General features: G+C 42.0%; 1 protein-coding gene across 3 annotated transcripts in view; it reads right to left on the bottom strand.

The window, feature by feature from the left end:
- SMAD1 (SMAD family member 1) overlaps positions 1-19,601 on the bottom strand; it is a 47,573-nt gene that overhangs the window by 11,563 nt on the left and 16,409 nt on the right. For 2 of the 3 annotated variants that reach the window (XM_071753733.1, XM_071753731.1), the window contains exons 2-3: positions 12,855-13,475; positions 1,256-1,513 (exon numbers count right to left, since the gene is read on the bottom strand). In XM_071753733.1, the coding sequence (XP_071609834.1) occupies positions 1,256-1,513; positions 12,855-13,254 (658 nt within the window). In that variant the 5' untranslated portion in view covers positions 13,255-13,475. Of the gene's footprint in view, positions 1-1,255; positions 1,514-12,854; positions 13,476-18,037; positions 18,247-19,601 lie in introns of all 3 variants that reach the window. The other variant, XM_071753732.1, reaches the window with a different exon arrangement.

Here is a 19,601-nt window from a genome sequence, read left to right on the forward strand (position 1 = left end):
ACAAATTAGTCAGTATCTAGAGTTTCTGACATCTCTGGATAACTTTTTTTTCTTTTTTTTTCCCCAGAAAGTCAGTCTCAGTCCCCACTGCTTCAAGACAGACAACTTCCCACAGCTACTTCAGATTTTTTTGTGTAGCTGCTAACTTGTGCTTATGAGGGTGAGGACAGAATCAAGTGAAATTCTGAAGCTGGTGTTCAGGAAGACCTTGCTGGAGAAGCCTTCACCTCTGCTGGAAGAGCTCCAACCACAGCAATCACACTTAAAAACCAAACTAAACAAACAAAACCCCACATACAGTATCAACAAAAAATTGAAGGAAAGACAGCTGGTTTTGTGGCAATTTTTTTTGAAAAGCCAATACAATTTCCTTTCTTCTTCCTTCTGCAAATTCAGAAGTCTTCTCTCAGAAGAGAAAAATATTAACAAGAAACAGCTATCAGCAGCAGCAATTTATATATGTGAATTTCATGTACTGGAAAACAGATTTTCACAACTCTGCCACTTTATTTACACAATTTACTCAGTCTCCGAAGACAACACACAAATAGAATTTGCATTCTATTTGTGAGCATTTGTATGGAGTCCTTCTCCTCACATTTAGATCAAGAAGTCTGTCACAGACTGATACTGCAATATTTTTAAGGACCAAAAAAAGACAAGTTCACAGAATTTTCTACGGGCATCAGTCAAAAAAGAGTTGTTAGTTCTATGACTTTAAAAAATAAAACAGCCTGAAAGTTTCTTTGCAGGGCTTTAAAAAAACCTATTTTTCAGTTGAAGTAATTTGTTTTTTGAAATTACATCTTTACATTAAGAAATTTTATCAAGTAGCAACAGTGTGATCCCCTTGAGAAACACCCTTTTCCTGCAGAACTAAAGCCTTGTGCTGAATTTATGATGACCTCTTTCCTAAGCAAGAATGATCTGTAGCATTAATGCTTTTTTGTGCATTAAACACTACGCTTTGTGGGCTAAATTGTTGAACTGGTCTCCAAAACATCCTGAATCCCCCTCCCCACCTCAAAATAGTTTTATGGTAATGTTTCAACCGTGTTTTAAAGAGACACAGTATTAAACCCCTCAATGTTATTACTAGACAAAGCAATTACATAGTCTTTATTACCTTGCATTTCTCAGATGACTACAGAACACCCCTTGCCTGATAATTTGGTATTATTAAGCAAAATAATCATGGTACCAGTGATGCCCAACAACCTTCTCCTTTCCGTCGAGGAACCAAAGCTCACTGTACCTGGCATCTGGAAAGGACTTCCCGGGTCTGAGCTGGCTGGAGAATGTGGGTAGGTGCTACTGCTGCTTCCAGGAGAGTTTGGATAGCTGCTGCTGGGCGAGTGGGGGAAGGGGTGACTACTGGGTTGCTGAAAAGAGTCCGGGAAAGTAGCATTGTGTGGCATGTGGGGCTCGTTCTGTCCCAGGTTGCGGAACTGGGCCAAGAGGCTGTGCTGAGGGTTGTACTCGCTGTGCCTCGGAACCAGCACTGGAGGAAGGACTGCAAAGGGAGAGAGAGAGAAAAGCCACAACGTTAGAGTCAGTTCTGAAGGACTAGGCTTTAGCAGGGAAAAAAACCACATTCTTCTTCCCCATGGGCACATTTACATCTGTCTCAAAAACAAGGCAGTGAGATCTAGAAGTGCCTGCCTAAGCAAGAAGTCTTTTCCTTTCTACCTGGTTACTGCATAGCTTGAGTTCATAGTGATCATAGCTACCTGGTTTGCAAGATGGGAGCTTATTGTCACAGAGGACCAGTGAAGAGCCAAACAGAAATCACAATTCTGCTTTTTACTTTTATTCACACAAAGAAATGCTGGGAAGCAAGCGCCTTACAATGCTGACATGCAGTTCATTTTGTTGCATCTGTGATGGAATGGCCTGTAACCCAACACCTTGCTGTAGTACTGAGGCTTGGACAACAGGCCCAAGACAGAGTTGACCTATAGATGAATCCTGTATTTTTTACTAATAACCTTTGTATCAGTGGGTATTTTGCTGGGTTATAACAATAGCCATGCTGATGCCAGCAGCTAACGTTTGTATCAATATGTTGATGCCAGCAACTAACCACCCAAAATATCATTTGTGCTGACTTGATGTCTGGAGACAGTATTTTAGGAAACCCCACCACCCACATCCTGGACTCTGGCCAAGTCTTGGTCCTGGTTGGGGGGTGGGGTGGTAAACCAGATAGTTCAGCATAGCAAAATATGCAAGTCATTCTGTTTTCCTGATTTTTTAAGCACATAAGGCTGGATCCTCTTGCAGTGACTTTGGATGCCTCACCTACGGGTGGATGCACCACGTGGGATTTTCCCACTTGCCAGGAAGGGTTCTCCCAATCCTCACTGCAACCAGGGCTCCCCAGTGACTGTGGATCTGGATGATGGGAATGTATGCAAGTGGTGATGGACCTCCATTAATCACTATCTTTTATATAGTAATGACTTGATGCATTACCCTCTTTATTTTCTATCTGTCTGCTTTAGGTGCTTTGTTCTGTAGTTTTCTTATTTGGTTGTATTATTTAGCTGTCACCAGCAAAACATGTCTACTCTTTTCACTCTGGTGTCCAAGTCTCATTACCATCCTCAATTGGCAAAACACTTGCTGATAAGGCCAGATATATTTTCTGAAGACAATTCTATTAGCTTAGAACTGTCCCAACAGCCAGTCTGGTCCCAACGCCTATAATTTTATTTTTTAATCTGCGCTATGTTCTTACAAGTTTGCATTGTAACAGTTATTAACTCCTAAAGTCAGTTTACAAAATGCACAATTCAAATAAAATTATGTAGTTCAAAAAAAACCAACTGAGCAGCAATTTAGCACCATTATATGCTACTCTGGTACCAGAGTAACACGCATCAGAAACTACCGGTGTCACTACATTCCCAAGGCCTGCTCACCAGAGGGGAAATAAAGGTCTCTCTTTAGCAGGGCTATGAACATGGTACTGGATATGCTATGATAAAAGAGTTGCCTCTTTTTCCAGCACCTCAGCTTCTATCTTTGAGCACCTCTCAAAAAAATTCCAAGATACTCAAAGGATTAAAAGCTTGTCTTGTTACAAATAGAGATATTTGGGTGATGAGAGGAAGAGGGAAGGCAAGGGCAGATTTGTGCACACAGTTGCAAAGGGAAATAAGAAAGTTATTGCTCTCTACACCTGCCAGCCCTCAGCACTTCCATTTTCCAGATCCATGGCTCAGCAGGAGTGGATGAAATTCTTCAGGATAGCCTGTCTTCAAAAGAAGATGTCAAAGCTCCACAAAAAATAGTGAAAGCAAGCCAGGCTACCATTCCCTCTCCTCAAGACTTCTGCCCTGTTCCTGGTGGGCATACAGAAGAGGAACAGGATGTATACATAACAAGGCTATAACAGACATAACTATCAGATTAACATAACTGTAACAGATTAAGAAAGGAGTTTAGAGACAGCTGCTTCACCAAAAGGCTGAATTAACAAACTAATTAGAAAAAAAAAACAAAACCCAAACATCATTTTGCCAAGACCAACAGGTTCCTCCAACATACCCAGGGATGTTTATTATTCAAGCACATTGCTTATACAGAAGCATGCAATTTATGTCAGAACCCTGGAGTCCAAGAGTACCACAACACAGCTCACAATACAGCTCAGGCCAGGCCTGAGGTGTGGGTTCATGTTTTAGAACAGATCCAGAAGCATGTCACACAGAAAATTCACTCTATTCCTAAAGCAAATCACAAATTAGAAAACAAACTCAAAAAAACCTCATCAGGTTACATTTGATCTTTTTTTTTTTTTTTTTCATACATCTAAGAAAAGGTAAGCCAACAGACTTGTGCCTGTCAGTGTCATTAATGCATGAGAAGTCTGTCCCCAGAATATTCATTAAATGGAAAAACAACAACCCTTCACTACAGAAATTAAGGATGCCTGTTAACAGTCAGAAGCAGGTTGTAAAAACTTAGTCCGATGTCTCACTTAGAGCAGCTTCACTAAGATTCCAACAATTCTCAAATATTTGAGGCACATATCACCCCTGAACAGATCTGTTTAGATGTGAAATTTTTAACCAACTCTACTTGACAAGGTATATACAAAGTTCCTAATTATGGTATTTTCTGAAATGAAACATCTATCTGCCATTACACACGAACACATCTAAGCTTCTAGTAGCAGAACACCCCAGGAGAAGCTTAGTCTTCCTCTGCTGTGCAGGCTGTTCCTTGCCTCTAATTCAACCATTCTCACATGTCATGGACAAAGGCATTAAAAAATTCTTTCAGAATTAAGCTTGTTCTGTTACAATTAGCAGTCCTTTGGCAGTGAGGTCAAGTACCATTTAACTGTCATAGTCAATATTTGCTGGGCTAATAAAATACCAGTGCAAAAAGTAACAATGAGATCATTTGTTAAAAAGTATGTTCCCTTTCCTGTCTTTATGATTCTTTCTTACTTTTCCAAGCATAAAAAACACAGCTTTCCTCTCTCTTCCTTTCCTATGGATGAAGGTCAAACCACTGACACTTCTGAAGCTAATTTGTGCAGAAAGTACATCACCTACCTTTCCCATCCCCTACCTCACATTAAACAATGACATACACGACATCACAGGAAGCCACACAATTTATAGCATTTTAAAATAGCAAGTGAACAGGATATTTTCTTTGTGTTTTCCATAATTAAAATAAAGCAGTGCCAGATTTTCCCAAGGTATATATGCTTGCTTCCTCCTGTTGGGCAGAACCATTGGTTTAGAAGGACTCAAAAAAAAAAAAAACCCAAACACCCCCCCCCCAAAAATAACCCAACCCCACTCTACTCTTCCCAGGTCCCAATTCATGCCCATTTACCTACTTCAACCATATTTAATTAAAGGGCAAATTCTTTTCAATACACATTGAAAAGGAGGAAGGGGGAAAAAGACTCCAGCTGGTTTTGATGCAGCAAAAAGTCACAGAAGTACCACTGCAGAATTTACTCTGAGGGCTGCTCCCAATTCACATCCTCCCTGCATAAATACAACCTTAAATAAGGAGAAAAAGCCCTGGAAGGCCACGTCAGGTGGGACAGAGACTACAGCACTCCCAATTAGTCCAACTCCAAGACAAGTCACTCACTGCTATAACCTGATGCCCCTGCAGCTCATGGGTGTTGCTGCAGGCTTGCTGCTCCTGCTGGGGGTCACTCAGGAGTGAAGACATGAAAGGGGACCAGGCCCTTCACAAGTATGGAAAGATGCCAGGAGTTTCAACTGTAAAAGGGGATGAATACTCTTCGTGCTCCCCTCGCCCCCGTGGAAGGCACTGAGCTTCTGGTCAGGTTGCAGACATCAGCCATATGGAATAACAAATTACTGAGGCTTAGTACAGCAGAGGAGGAGGCTGATCTCTGCTGCAGCTGCCAGCCCCAGGAAGAGGTATAATTGAAGGGGAGAAAGCATAAGAGAGTTACTCTGTGCTAAGCCAGCACACCTGTTTCTCTAAAACAATGAAGCAGTACACAGCATAGCTGTGTGCATCTCCACAGGACACTGCTCTGACAGTCTGCAGACAGAATTTCTCCCTTCTTCTTTACCTGGAAGGGAACACGGATTTTAAAAAGATTTTTTTTTTTCCTAAGTTATCACTGTTTCTATTCAATAGGGATATGTACCTGTAAAGGAAACATCCTATTAAATATACTGTTGTCAACTACTGCAACCTACTCCAGGTGAACCTGCTCTGCTAGGGGGGGTTGTACTAGAGGATCTTTGGAGGCCCCTTCCAACCTTTCCAACCCTCATCCCCAAGCCTGTACTGAGAGCATGGATTGTTCTGACCCAGGTGCAGGACCTTATGAGGTTCATCTGAGCCCACCTCTCCAGTTTGTCCAGGTCCTTCTGGATGACATCCCATCCCTCTGGCTTACTGACAGCACCACTCAGCTTGGTGTCAGCAATTTAAACAGATCAGAGATCAAATTACCTGTACAAAATACAGTCACCATCCTATTGAATGAGTTAGAACTTAGAAGTCTGGTCTTAAGTCAGAACAAACATCTGAATCTGGTTAATTTTAAAGAATCTAAAAAAAATAATAAAAAAAGAAAGATGCAAACATATCCTTCTGAACAACTTTTACCCCCTTATTGCAGCTCCGTTTTCTGACAAGTGAGGTTTGACAAGGAAATCCCTGCTGTTGGACCATTCCCTATTTCAATTCCTGTCCCCCAGGTTGGTTCTGGTGGGAAACTTTCAAACAGAATTCTACGAAAAAAAAAAAAAAACTGAAATGAAGAAAGCTTTATATGAATTGCCAGGCAAACTGACAGTTGCTTTACTATTTTGGGGAACCATCCTCTAACTGTGCCCACCTGTTGCAGCATGCATGCTATTTTTACAGTGAGGCCCAAGAGCAGCCTTAGACAACCATTTGGCAGAACTTCTCAGTGACAACACTTGGCTCCCTCACCCCCAGCCTGCACGGGTACAGAAACCCCACTACGTAAATCCCACAGGAACAAGGATTTTTCTGACTCAGTTCTACATGTTAACTCCAAAGGGATGTGCTGGTTTTTCCCTCCCTTGGATTCCCTGGAGCAACTTCCCTTTTGCCTTCTCTCTCTTCCCACCAAGCCTGGTGCTGTGGGAATCATGCAGGCAGCTGCTCTGCTGGGCTCCCTCCAGCCCAGGCCATCAAAGCTCTTCCATCTGGACGGAAATGGCACAGAGGTTCTCATGCTGAGACCTGTGCTGAGACATCTCTGACCCTGACCCCTGTTCTCCCAGGTGCTGGGGGGTTTGGAGACACCAAGTAAGACCTAGGACCCCAAAAAGTCCAGCCAGGCAAGCCTGGGGTCCCAAAGGGACTCACCGCTTACTGTCAACTTTTCTCCCCTGGCTCTTAATTTGGTCTGGACAGGATCACAGCACCTGTAAATGTGATGGTCCCAGGAATGGCATCTGAACCCTGCTGCTTGCAAGGCTACTTAAATGTAGTGAGCCTAGGCTGGTCAAGTACATGGGGATGAGAAAAGGATGACTGACTCACTTCATTTTTCTGCAAAGCACCTAGAGAGAGCTCACAAGCATGATCAGACCAATATATGCAACTAAACATCTGTGTGATTTCAAACAGCATTGAAAAGTTCCTTTAAAGATGCCTTATTTTTCTTTCACCGAGGATGAGAGCTGCAGTACTGTACAATGGAGCATTCAAGGAGCATTTACTTCCAGGACAACATGAGTCTAAACCTGCATTAACCAGGATTTCCACCATTTCAAGTTTCTTTCTGCACCTACGGTGCCTGCAGTCAGTGTGCAGTCTTATGGAGATTCACTTTGAGCAAACAGCAGAGGAGATCAAAGACAACTATGAAAACAAATCAGGTTAAAGGAGTCCGTGCCAAAAGTAAAAACAGCACAACACACCTACAGCTCTCCTCAGAGCCTGGGGACCTGGCCTGTTCTTGTGGCAAAAAGCAGCTGTACATTTAGGTAAAATGTTTCTTGCCAAAAGCAAACTTGCTGAAGTACTTTGAATTCATGATTAAAATGGAAAGGAACATTCTGATCTTTAGGAAGAACTGAATGTTCAACCATTCTGTCAGTATGTTTGTCCACAACACAAAGAAGAACCCTGCTGCTCATCCCTGTGATTTGGGTGGGACATGGGCACCATCAGCTTCATGCAGTCTCTTGATGTAGAGCAGACTATCCAGCCCTTCAGAGAAGCTTAACAGAGGAAAATCATCCAGCCTTTTTTTTGTCTGCACTTTAGTGGTAACTGCAAAAAAACGAACCAGTGTAAGTTATTTTTTGTAGTTATTTTCTGCCTCCAAGTGGCTGTGCTAATGGGCTGATACATGCAACTAAAATATTTCAGAGGACAGATCAGCTGCTTCTTCATCCAGCCTTTTTTTTGTCTGCACTTTAGTGGTAACTGCAAAAAAACGAACCAGTGTAAGTTATTTTTTGTAGTTATTTTCTGCCTCCAAGTGGCTGTGCTAATGGGCTGATACATGCAACTAAAATATTTCAGAGGACAGATCAGCTGCTTCTGGACTGACCGGTTTTAGCACCCCCTGGCACTGCATGCTTCAAGGACAGCAGAGCATCAGTAAGCACCTCCAGAAATGAATTTCAAAAAGTCAACAACTGCATTTCCCAAAGCAGGTTTAAACTTGCTCAGATCAATGGAGAGTAGATTTCTCCTCAGCCTGATCTTGGAGGAAGTGTCAGCAGATTCTGGATACTCTCAGAAGACAGTGTTCAGTTGCAAAGCACCAGGTAACCATTTACATCAACACTGAACCTTCGACCTCTTCCACATATGAAGCACAAAAAATAAGTTAAATTCTTCTTTTGCCTCCTTTGTAACATAAAATATACAGTTTCTTCATCTTCACTCCTTCCCTTTGCAAAGGCAAAAGAACTGAACCTCCTTCCCCTAAAGCAACATTAGAGGTGTGATTGATTTTTTTAATAGCAGCATCAATTTAAGTACCTCTCCATCCTCCGTGCTCCCTATCCCATCCCCACTCCTTTTTTTTTTTTTTTTTCTGCTGTTAAAGTAAACAGGATCCAGGCTTCAAAAACAATCTTTTCTCCCTACATTTTGGGTGACATCTTTCATCTGATCCCACTGACATAACTGACAATAGAGGCATGATACAGAGGCTGTATCTCCACAGAAACTAAAGGAATAAAAGAAGGGAAGTATCTCAGGAAGGACTTCCAGGTGTCATTTCACACAAAAACTGAGAGGTCATTGGTGGCATTTTCAGAGAGAGATGAGGTACATCCTATTCACTTTTCTGTCATAGCCTCTATGTTATTTTTAGCCTCTAACTGATTCCCAAGTCTTGATCATACTTCAAGATATACCCAAACCTGTCATGAGCCTGATTTCCAGATAATTCTGTATCAAAAAATAAAACAGAAAAAGTAGATTCAGCCAAGTGAGCACACCAGTTCACACGAACATTCCTGTTTTTAAACGGCATCACATTCAGACCCTGCCCTCCTTAATTAACAGCTTTGGTTTGCCTTGCCAAGGGAGAAATCTGACAGGCATTAACTACCCTGCACCAGAAATAATTCTGCACACAACAGACATATGAAACATCAGCAGTGAGCTTTTTTGTTTGTTTCTTCCTGGCAGTCGAATACAAAGTTGTTATTCCCATCTCCAGCAACAAAACAGCCTTTAATTTCTCCTCTCATTTCTCACCACCTCCACTCCTTCCCACATGTCCTCTGCAGGGCTGTGTTGGCACAGATGTTCCAGCCCCAAAGCTACGCTGATCAGCCTGGAAGATAAGACACCAAGGGAGGGGAAAAAAGTGACTGTGACCTGGTTCAGCAGGAGACCATGCAAACAGCTGTTCTGGCACAATGCAGCGAGCAGCAGCTGTTCATGCACCCCACCATGGATGGGGGCTGGATCTCCTGGGGGGTAGCTGAGTGTCACCCTGTCCCAGAAAGGCCACCCCTTCCTCACTTCCCTGCCTTGCCCTCATCTTACTCCACCGTGAGAGAGCTGAGGGCACCAAGCTTGCCAAGCTAACCCTGCCAAGAAGGAGTTTTCTCTCTGATCAGCTTTCTTCATCAACTTGCTGCAGGATCAGATAGGTACCCGTGCCAGCACCCAGCCTCTGGGTCAGGTTAGGCACAAATATGGCACCACCGGCCCACACCCAGGTGTCTGCCAGATGCCACATTCCCCTCCTTGTGCGGGGACACCTGGGACACTCCTCAGAGCTTTCCACCTCCTCCCAGCTGTTTCCAGCTGGTTCCTCTCTAGCCTGCCTAACAGAAAAATCTTGTTTGGATTCAGGTGTGGCTTTGTAGCTGGCAGACCCGCCAGTGTGCCAAGTTAGATGTTTTCCAAGCTTATCCTCTCACACCAACCAGCAACAATGGAATAACTTATCAACTATGCACCCCTCTGGCACTGTGAAAAATGAGATGCATCCATAGCATTAACTTCCCAACACAGCACATTACCTGATTCTACATATTTGAGGATTTACTGCTAATTCTTTCCTTGAAACTTGAATAAATCACTCAACAACAACCAGCAGCAGAGTGAAGGTATAGGTGCCATCCCATGCATGCACTATATGCTTCAGCTCTCCAGTCCCTGGACATGCACAGGGCAGCTAAGTACAGACCAAGCTGCCAAGCAGAGCAGGGATTTAATGATGTATCTTCCACACAAAATGTGCATCGTATACACCTGAGTTTACAATTTAGTTTTCTCAAGAGAAAGCACATTTCTAACCCCCTGGCTGCAATGATAGCCTTGGAAATGCAAACTTGGTATCTGCTCAAGTCCACAGACTGTTGGAAACAGTGAGTCATACATGAATTCCCACTATCCATTAATCTCAATGCATAAGCACTTTTGTGGCAATAATGGTGGTTTAATTTCCTGGCAAAAATGGGAAACACAGGTTAGCAGAATTTAGGAGTGGCTGTCAGGAAATGAAGATAAAGATGACGCTTGGAGGACAGCAAGAAAAAAGAAGGGATGGGAAAAAAGAAGTTGCAAGGACAAGCTCTCCAAGCCAAACAGGAGTTCAGCTACCACCTATTTCCAAAAGTCATGCTTTCCCACTCATCTCCATGCAACATCTCTCAAAACCATGGCAGATCTGTGGCTGACTAAATTTCAGTCCCTGCTCCTTCACATACTCAGCCAGAGACCTCAGTGAAGCCACTGTGTGCTTTCAGCCCCACTCTTGCATGTTGGCAAGAAGTTCAAGATGTGACTCCAGTGTGCACAGAGACCCTTGTACCTCCAGACTGTGGTTTAACAGACTATCTCAGCAAAAATTACATGAGGTCCTGGTCAGCAGCTGCCTTCAGAATATTTTAAGTAAAGAGCAGTACATTGAGCTTGTGACTCAAAACTCAGTCAGCTCTGCCAACCTGACTACAGCTCACAAGAAAACTGCTCAGTTGACAAACAGGCAATTTACCAAAGATACTCATCTAATTTTTCCTAAAGAAGGGTACTCTCTGGACAAAAAGGAAAGCATTTTATTTCTCTTATGTCCAACATATTGTTACTGTTTTGGGTTTGTTTTTTCTTCCCCTCAGCAAAAATTCTGCAGCTACATGAATGTAGAGAGTTTTATCTCATCCAATAACAATTAAGAACAATTCAGAATTCAGGCTTATCATTAGTAAATTTTTGCTCTGTTTCCCAAATACAACATTTGCAAGATGACTTAACACCCAAATTCTGGCTTTCCAACCATTTAAACTACTTAGCTGCACTCAGCTAAAATGTACCTTTTAGTTAGGCACCTTTTGAAAGTTTTATTCTGTTTTGATCTTGCACATCTCATTTAAGTGACAGGACAGTTAGAAGTATCTATTTTTAAATATTTTAAATAAATGGTCCAAATGGGAATGAGCTCAAACTCAGTTGCTGTTTCCAAGATTAAAGGAAAATGAGTTAGAACATGTAATTTGACATTACAGTAACAATAAGAGCCCTACTGCTGCTCAATCTGAAGGAAAGAGATGTCTTTCAGGATTCTCAGTTTTCAGTATTCTGGAACACTCGATGCAGGTAACTTGTGCAAACATATGCAGACATCTAGCAGCACAAGAACATGACTATTCTACTAACCCCCCCTCTGTTTAACATGGAATTGGTAACAATTTTAACTTCTTTTTTTTATTATTTTTATAGAACAGCTTTTTCTGTGGAGGCTTCATTTGTCCAAACTTCTGCTACATAAATACATATATCACTGGTAATACCTCTGCCATTCACATGGTTTCCAAATTAACACACTAGAGGTAAATATTTGATATTTAGATATGCACTTTGTGTTGCAGAATCAAGACAAATTCAATTTCCGTCCACAGAAAAAAAATCTTGCAACAATCTTACTTCCACTGTAGTTCTTAAGGTATCCATGCTGCTCTGAAGAGGCAGCTTCATGGTTTATGAAATGCCTAACAGAGACAGACTTCCCAAATTTAAACCAGGGGAGTCAACACACACTTGCAGTGCATTTCTGCAGTTGTCCCTGCAGACAGGGAATTGAGTCCGGTGTAGATACATCCACTCACATTTCATCTTAGTCTCTGAAAGTATTCCCTGATAATAAACCTGCATAAGTAAAAACTAAGCATACATTTATCAAAAAGAGGTTTAGCCTTTGAAGAGGAGGCAGAGAGAATGAGTTGCACCTTAAAAAAAGAAGGGGGCAAACAGGTAACATTCAAGCAAACTGGACTTAGAGAACAGCTGACAGTAAAATTCCATGTACAACCAAACATTGCTATCAAAACTTTAAATTGAGGGGAATATGTTCTGCTGTTTAAAATCACAGTCTCTTCAAAAGGTCAAAATTGTGGGAGATCCTAAAAACAGTATCATTTTTTGCAGGGATGAAGAAACAAAAGTGATTGGAGTGAATTAATAATTTGGAAATAATAAGAATACCACCACTACAGTTTCCATGCACAGACTGCAATAATCCTTTACATGAGCTCACTATGTTTGATACAGATTCACTCATCTGCACAACTGAGTAAAAAGCAAATTAATTGAGGGATAGTGGTCACCAACAAAACCAGGTGATACCAGGCCCAGCAGCTTGAGGCATACAATAAGGCTATGCCTCTGTACAGTGATAAAACATTTACCCAAGTGAAGTATTCACCACGTGAGAGGGAGAATTACTAATTAATGCTTACCTCCAGATAAACTGCAGAGGAAGAATCTGACATGTGCAAACAGCCACTTTTGCTTATTTAAGCTGAACAGTCACATGATTAATTGCCATACTTTGTATTACTCAGATAAGGTGTAAAGGTACAAAAAACAAACAAGGAAGAACCTACCAGGACTCTCTACCCGCTTGTAGTGGTAGGGATTGATGCAAACCTCCTTCTGTTTTGAACCAAAGGGAAACTCACAGCATTCCAGTGGTTTCAGTTCGTGGTGGCTCTGCAGGTCGGGCCAGCGCCACACTCTGCAGTAAATGACATGTGGCAGCCCTTTCCTGTGTGAAACCTGCAGCCTGCCATCCAAGGAACGAGGGATTGTGACACAGTTGCTGGGCTGACCAGGACAGCTTAATGCTTTTTCCAGCTCTTCCATAGCACCTTTTTTCTTCTTCAGTTTTTTCACTAATGCATCAACAGCTTTCTCTGCCCACTTCTCTTCTTCGTCCCCCTGCTTCCATCCCAACAGCCTCTTCACTGCTGGGCTGGTGAAGGAGAATAAACTTGTCACATTCATGGTGTCCCCACTGTGGCAATAGCACGGAACCAAGCAGGAAATAATGTTCTACTCTTCCACCAGCAGGGTACAGCAGGTCGTGTCAGCAGTCAAAAGCAGCCTGTCTCCAATAGTTCTGGTCCTTTGTCTTTTTCAGTCCTCCAGTCCCAGGAAGGCAGCACTGACATCCCCACTTGATGAACACAACCTTCTCATTATTCTAAACACTTCCGGCCAAGAACCTTCAGGACAATATCAGAGGGAGAGAAAAAAAAGGATATTACCTTTTAAGTTAACACAGAGCAATTAGAAACATCCTCCCCCCCAAAGCCCACAAGAGTGGGATGACCAAAAAGCCAACAATGAACTGGTGACAGCCTCCAGGACTGTGGATTCAAGGCACATCTGATCAAGACCCAAAACAGCTGTGAATAAATGAGGTGATCACCCTGGAAAATAATGACACAGCATAAACAAAACCAAAAGAAGTTGGGGGAAGAGGGGGGTAACAGGAAGAGAAGGCAGGGGGTAGAGGTAATTCCCCATCAGCTCAGAGGCCTCATTCCTGTGTGGCCTCAGTGATTTTTGTCCCACACAAGGGAAACAGCAAACTCATTTGCCAGCTTCAAACAAGTATTTCTGTTTGGTGCCCAAGCATGGCCCCAGCTCATACCATAAGAAGTTCAACAAAAGCCAAAACAGAAGAAAATATGGCTGCATTCTCACACGTGCTCCACAAAAGGGCAAGGGTCCTATATTAGAAATGTAACTTACATTAAATCTAGCCTAAAATAGACCCTCAGATTTTATCTCTCACCATTAAAAATATAGGGTGCTCCCCTCCTTTGCCTATCAGCTGTTGCAACTTAACCAGGAAAACGCCCCAAGGAACCAGTGCAATATCACTAGTGCTTTTTTCATTTTACTTTTATTATTTTAGAAAGCAGCTGGAAGCAATATGCCCCAACAGCATTTTGCTACTGAGCCCTTTTTTTTGCTATGCAAATTGCCAGTGGTGCAGCTTGAAAATTACTGCACTTGACTTGTGCATACCATGATCTCAGACAGCATTCAGCTTCACCTCCAACTTACTCTGAGGAACAAAATAAAAAAGAAGAAAGGACACCACAAAGATCCTTACCCTCGCTCATCTCACATGAAAAAGAAATCTCTTATCTCCCCACCCCACCAAAAAGCCCTCATAGCTCATAAGCAGACTGTGAGGGAAAGACATCATGAACTTACTTCACTGATTACATCCTGGCCCTTCCCGTTGCCATGCCTGCCTGATATGCTCAAGGACACGTGGAGGAGTGCAAAGGAAAAAAAAGTCCTGATAAGAGGACTTTAGACAGCACAGTGGTCCTTGAGTCCCTAGACATGGAACAGGGATGAAGCAATGGGTGCAGAGGGGGAGGAACTCCACATAGGAAGGAGCTCCTGCTCTGAGCAGTGAGTTTCCTACTTGCCCAGGCTGGGAGCAGGCAAATGTCTCTGCTGGGAGAAGCCAGAGAGACCTGCACTGTCTGGGAGAGAAAATGAGACAAAGAGCACTAAACCACTCACTTTCAAACAGAGCATGAAGACAGACAGGAAACGTATCCTGGGCTGGATACCAACAGGTTGCAGAGGAAGGGGGAAAGGGAAAGGGATATGGATGTTTTTGTTGCCATCAGAAAGACACAAAAAAGCTCAACCAACCAGAAACCTACATACACACAGAATAAATGTGTCAGCACCCCATTGTCAGGGAGGTCACAGTTAAACTAAGAAAAGATTGCTATGCCACATTTTACTGTCATGACTATCACACACTGTAATGGTTTCCTAGTGTACCACTATACTTTAAATACTTTAAGCTGAAAATCAGCTATTTTATTCGGATTAATTTGTTTCCAAAACCATTATCTAACTGCAAAGGTTCACTTTTATTGGGTTGAATGCATAAACTACACCCATGTGAATATGATCATGGCCTAAAACACAGACCATGTCTACCTGTGCTTTGTGCTGGGACTTTTATGCTAAGATTTGTATTTGAAATAAGAATGTCAATGCAATGGAAGATCTGCATGAGCCCGGGGCAAAGTTAAGAATTTATTTTGTTACCTGGGCATGTGCTATACTGTTCAATGAACTGAAGCTCCATTACTGTCACTGATTGTGCCCCAGGTACACTTTATCCTTACAAACACTGCAAAGTGCTCTATTAAAATAATGTGCTAATTCAAAAGCCATATTGCCAGAGCCCCAGACCATGTGCTTCAAATGTGTTGGTAAGCAACAGTTATTCTCAACTCATATATCATCTGCATCTCAATCAATACTCTAACTTCTTTATTTCAGTATCCTGTAAACAAAAGATAAAAGTTCCACAATCTGAAGTTACTATTTCCAGTGGTATACCCCCAGGGTAATCAAGTCAACCTTTCTATTTCACATCCATTCAAATTAAAGAGAGATATTTAAAAGACTTTAGTTGAAGTTCTCATAAAGACAAGAGTACAAAGTCTAAATCTTGGTCCAAACTTCTTTCAACACTGGTAATGAAAGCAGACATGGTTCTATCTAGGCCTAATCCATTTCTACCAATCTGCTTTAAAAATATGTCAACAACCTCTTTGGTGGGGGAAAAAAAAATAAAATCTTCCATCTATTAAGACTGCATGTTTGTACCAATGCCTGAAAATACAACCCTAACATGAGCTAGCTTAATGCTTGCTCTGCAAAGACTACCATGACATTCAGAGGCAGCCCCCAGTAGTCAGATCATAAGGACAGATTTTATGAAATTTTTGGATCAAATCCTGCAACACACATGTCCCTACTTCCACAATCACACACTCAAAAATGTATTTCACCATCAGTCAAAAGCATTATCTTAACAGCTGGCATCTCTGTAGGAGCAAGAAATAGGCAAGAAATGCTCTGGGAGCAGAAGTCATTTTAGGTACAGTACTTGTAGAATCACAGAACTGTTTTGGTTGGAAATGACCTTCAAGATCACCAGGTACAACCTTTAACCCAACACTGCCAAGTCGATCACTAAACCATGTCCCTAAACACCACATCTACACCTCTTCTAAGTACCCCCAGGGATGGGGACTCCACCACTTGCCTAGGCAGCCTGAAAATTGGAAGTAATGGGCTTGCAGATACACTTGTAGTGTAATGCAGCTCAGCAGGACCTCACCAGCCACCAGCTTCCAGCCCAGGGACTGCTGCTAAAGTCCTGCCTGCCCAAACTAAGTCTAAGCATGCTCCAAGCCATAAACAAGCCACAAGATAAAGGAGGAGAAAACCCACAGGCTGCTGTATACCACTGACACCAAGCTCCAATACCAGTATTAAGCTAAAATAATATAAAGGCAGCGTGGGCAGAGTTTTTTGTTTCCAAGAAGCAGAGAGTGTGTCTGCAGGACTGAGTCCCTGCCAGTACATTCCGTTTCCCTTTCTGCCACTCTTGGTTTTTGCAGTGCATCATTTCCTGTAGTACTTTTGCACAAAATGGTCTTATCAGCTGGAAGTGCAAAATAAAGATCAAAACACGGGTCAGCAGACGACACAGTCCACCTCTTTCTTCCCCAAAAGCACGTGTCCTTCTGGGAAAGTGGGAGTTTGTATTTCCAGTAGCTGGGTGACTATTAGCCCATGGAGGGTATGTGTATTCACAAGGTATGGGTGGCACAGAAACCTGGGCTAAACAACAGGACATTGCTCCAAAAGGCAGCCTGAAATCAGTTTAAAGGAAATCCAGTTGTTAACTACCCAGACACACTTTACACATCAAAACCCATCCAATTTTATTAGGCCTTCTATCTGTGGATGGGTAAGTTGGAATCAACAAACTTCTTTTAAATGCCATTGCTGCTTTATTTGTCTTCTTCCACTGCTGCTGTCTTTTGTGTAACCTTTGGACAAACTCAGAAACCTGCATGCAGTTTGTGAGAAGACTATAAAAGGAAAGTGAGCATTATATACATATATATATAGCTGTTCAGTTAGACTGGCATTTAAACAGACACTTTTAGGCAAAATGCCTAAGAGTTGAGTTCCATTGCTCTGGCTCTCAAATAAGAGATAGTTACTCTGTCAGCAACACTAAGCAGCCAGTAAAATACTCAAATTCTCAAAGGAGATCCCATAGGAAACTGCCCTGCTTTGCATAAATGATTGGCTTTGGTGGGTGGGGAAAGGGTAAGCACAATTAGATGATCCCTTTACAGAGAGGGGCTTGAGGCAAATTTCCCAAGTTTCAGCCAAACAAAAAGTGGCTCTAACTCCTCTATTAATATTGTTATTTGTATTACAGGCTCAGGGATGCAGACAGAAAGTATCCTATTAAATGTTTTAATATATGCTCAGCACAGTTAGATATAAAAAAGGTGCAGGAACCACAGCAAACAGAATCTACATAATTATAATGGAGAAATCTGTCTATTCTTTGACATTTTTGAAATTCAATTTATCTTATTTTACTCAACACACTCCCTCCCAGCACCCATTACTTATTGACCATATAAAGAAATAAGAGGCAGAAAGATTTTAATTTGCAAAGTAAAAAATATTTAGTTTCTTACCTTCTCTGAAAGGCACATCTTTTCACCAACTTAGGTACTCAGTACAATATTTAGAATTTTTTTTTTTTTTTTACAAAAATTGAAAACAGATCAGATTTTGGCATGGAAGCCAGGTAGCTGTCATGTTAAAACTGCAAGAACTATTTCCATGTATTACTAAAAGGCAAGCAGTCTAAGCAACTGTAATGCTGAAATGTGTTCTAACAGATTGTGTACTAACTTACTCTGGCTCCTGGGTCTTGGAGCAAGCAGCAAAGAGTTTCCATTACTTTCTTCAAGTGATGCAACTAGCAAAACAAAAAGTTCAGAGTCTTCTGCTGAATTACCTTATTTTTAATCAAAGCATTCTTTCTTTGCACCTTCTTATGGCAGAAGATCAGATCATATTCATCTTTGAAATACACATGGAAACCTGGTAGAAGCCTCAGGGGCACTACAACACGTGCAAAAAGAAAGCAAGTTTCATTTCAGAGTGCTGTAGAACTCATTTCTACAGAATCTGACTTGGCTTCCCTTGTATTGCTGAAAAGGACAAGGAGATAGAAGAAAAAAAAAATCTTTTATGTCTGCTTGGCATGGCAGAAAGAATTCAAGAAGACACTCAAATATGCAATTCTGTGTTAATGTCTGATACATACATTGCTTGAGGAAAGAGGAACACCCTGGTGTTGAAAATACTTCAATATACTCAATAGGAGCTGGTAGCCTTTTTCCTGACACTGCATTAGACTCTGATATTTAGACGAGCAAGGGCAAGGAGGATACTGCCAGCCTGTTCTGTCTTGGATCCTGACACAGTACAAAACACCAGGTCTGTGAAACCTCCTCTAAGAACCACCACTCACACTGGCTGAGGGATTGCCCTGTCGAGAAAGCCTCCCAGATATCACTGTTCAGCCCACAGAGAAAATCCTTTCAGATACCTATGTGCACCCTTTGGTTAAGCAGACAGCAGGGGAGCAAGTGTCCCATAAGGGCAGGTGCTGACTGTAACAGCAGCCCACACAGGTAAGAGGTGTTCTCAGCAGGGTGGTAATACTTGCCTTTGGAAGGACTTGCACAGCTTCTGACTGATCTGATAAGCCAAATTATATCCATGAGTTCTTACACTGACCTAAGCACCAAAGAGCAGATTCACCACCTGCTCAAAATAAGACAGTAAAACCAATGTGTGCTTTGGTGATGGAGGGGAGAAGGGCAACAGTGACCCAAACAACAAAACACCCTCTGCTCAGTTACTCCAGGACATGGAGAAATAAGCTCACACTATCAGCATCTGCCAGCTCCCAATGCTCACCACAGTTCAAACCAAGTACACAGAGTCCAGCCAGTTTCTACAGTGAACCACAGCTCTTCCCCCACTCCCCTGCTCACACAGCTTCTGGCAGACAAGCACTGATCCCTGGCCTTGAGGTCTCAGCTATCACAGTATTGAAGTTACTAAATTTTAAAGATTTATGGTAACTTCACTGTTGCTTCTCCAGAAAATTACCAAGCTTCATAAATACTAGAAACCCTACCCAACCATATACATATTTGTGAGAAAAAAAACATAGCAAAGGGGGTTTGTCAGTTTTAACAGAGATGCATCAAGTTAGATTTGTGTTATCAAAGATTATTTTTGTATCTGCAACTTAATATGTTAACTGAAGTCAGGAAGGAACTGTAATTTGATGCCTTAGTCATCAATCCCTTCATCATCATCCCTTCTGGCACAGAAGTGATTAACAAACTATGAACTTCACTTGAATAACCTATAAAATAAAGGTAATGCTATGAACCACCAAA

This window comes from Heliangelus exortis, chromosome 10 (genome assembly GCF_036169615.1).
Source record: "Heliangelus exortis chromosome 10, bHelExo1.hap1, whole genome shotgun sequence".
In the NCBI taxonomy this organism is placed as follows: domain Eukaryota; kingdom Metazoa; phylum Chordata; class Aves; order Apodiformes; family Trochilidae; genus Heliangelus; species Heliangelus exortis.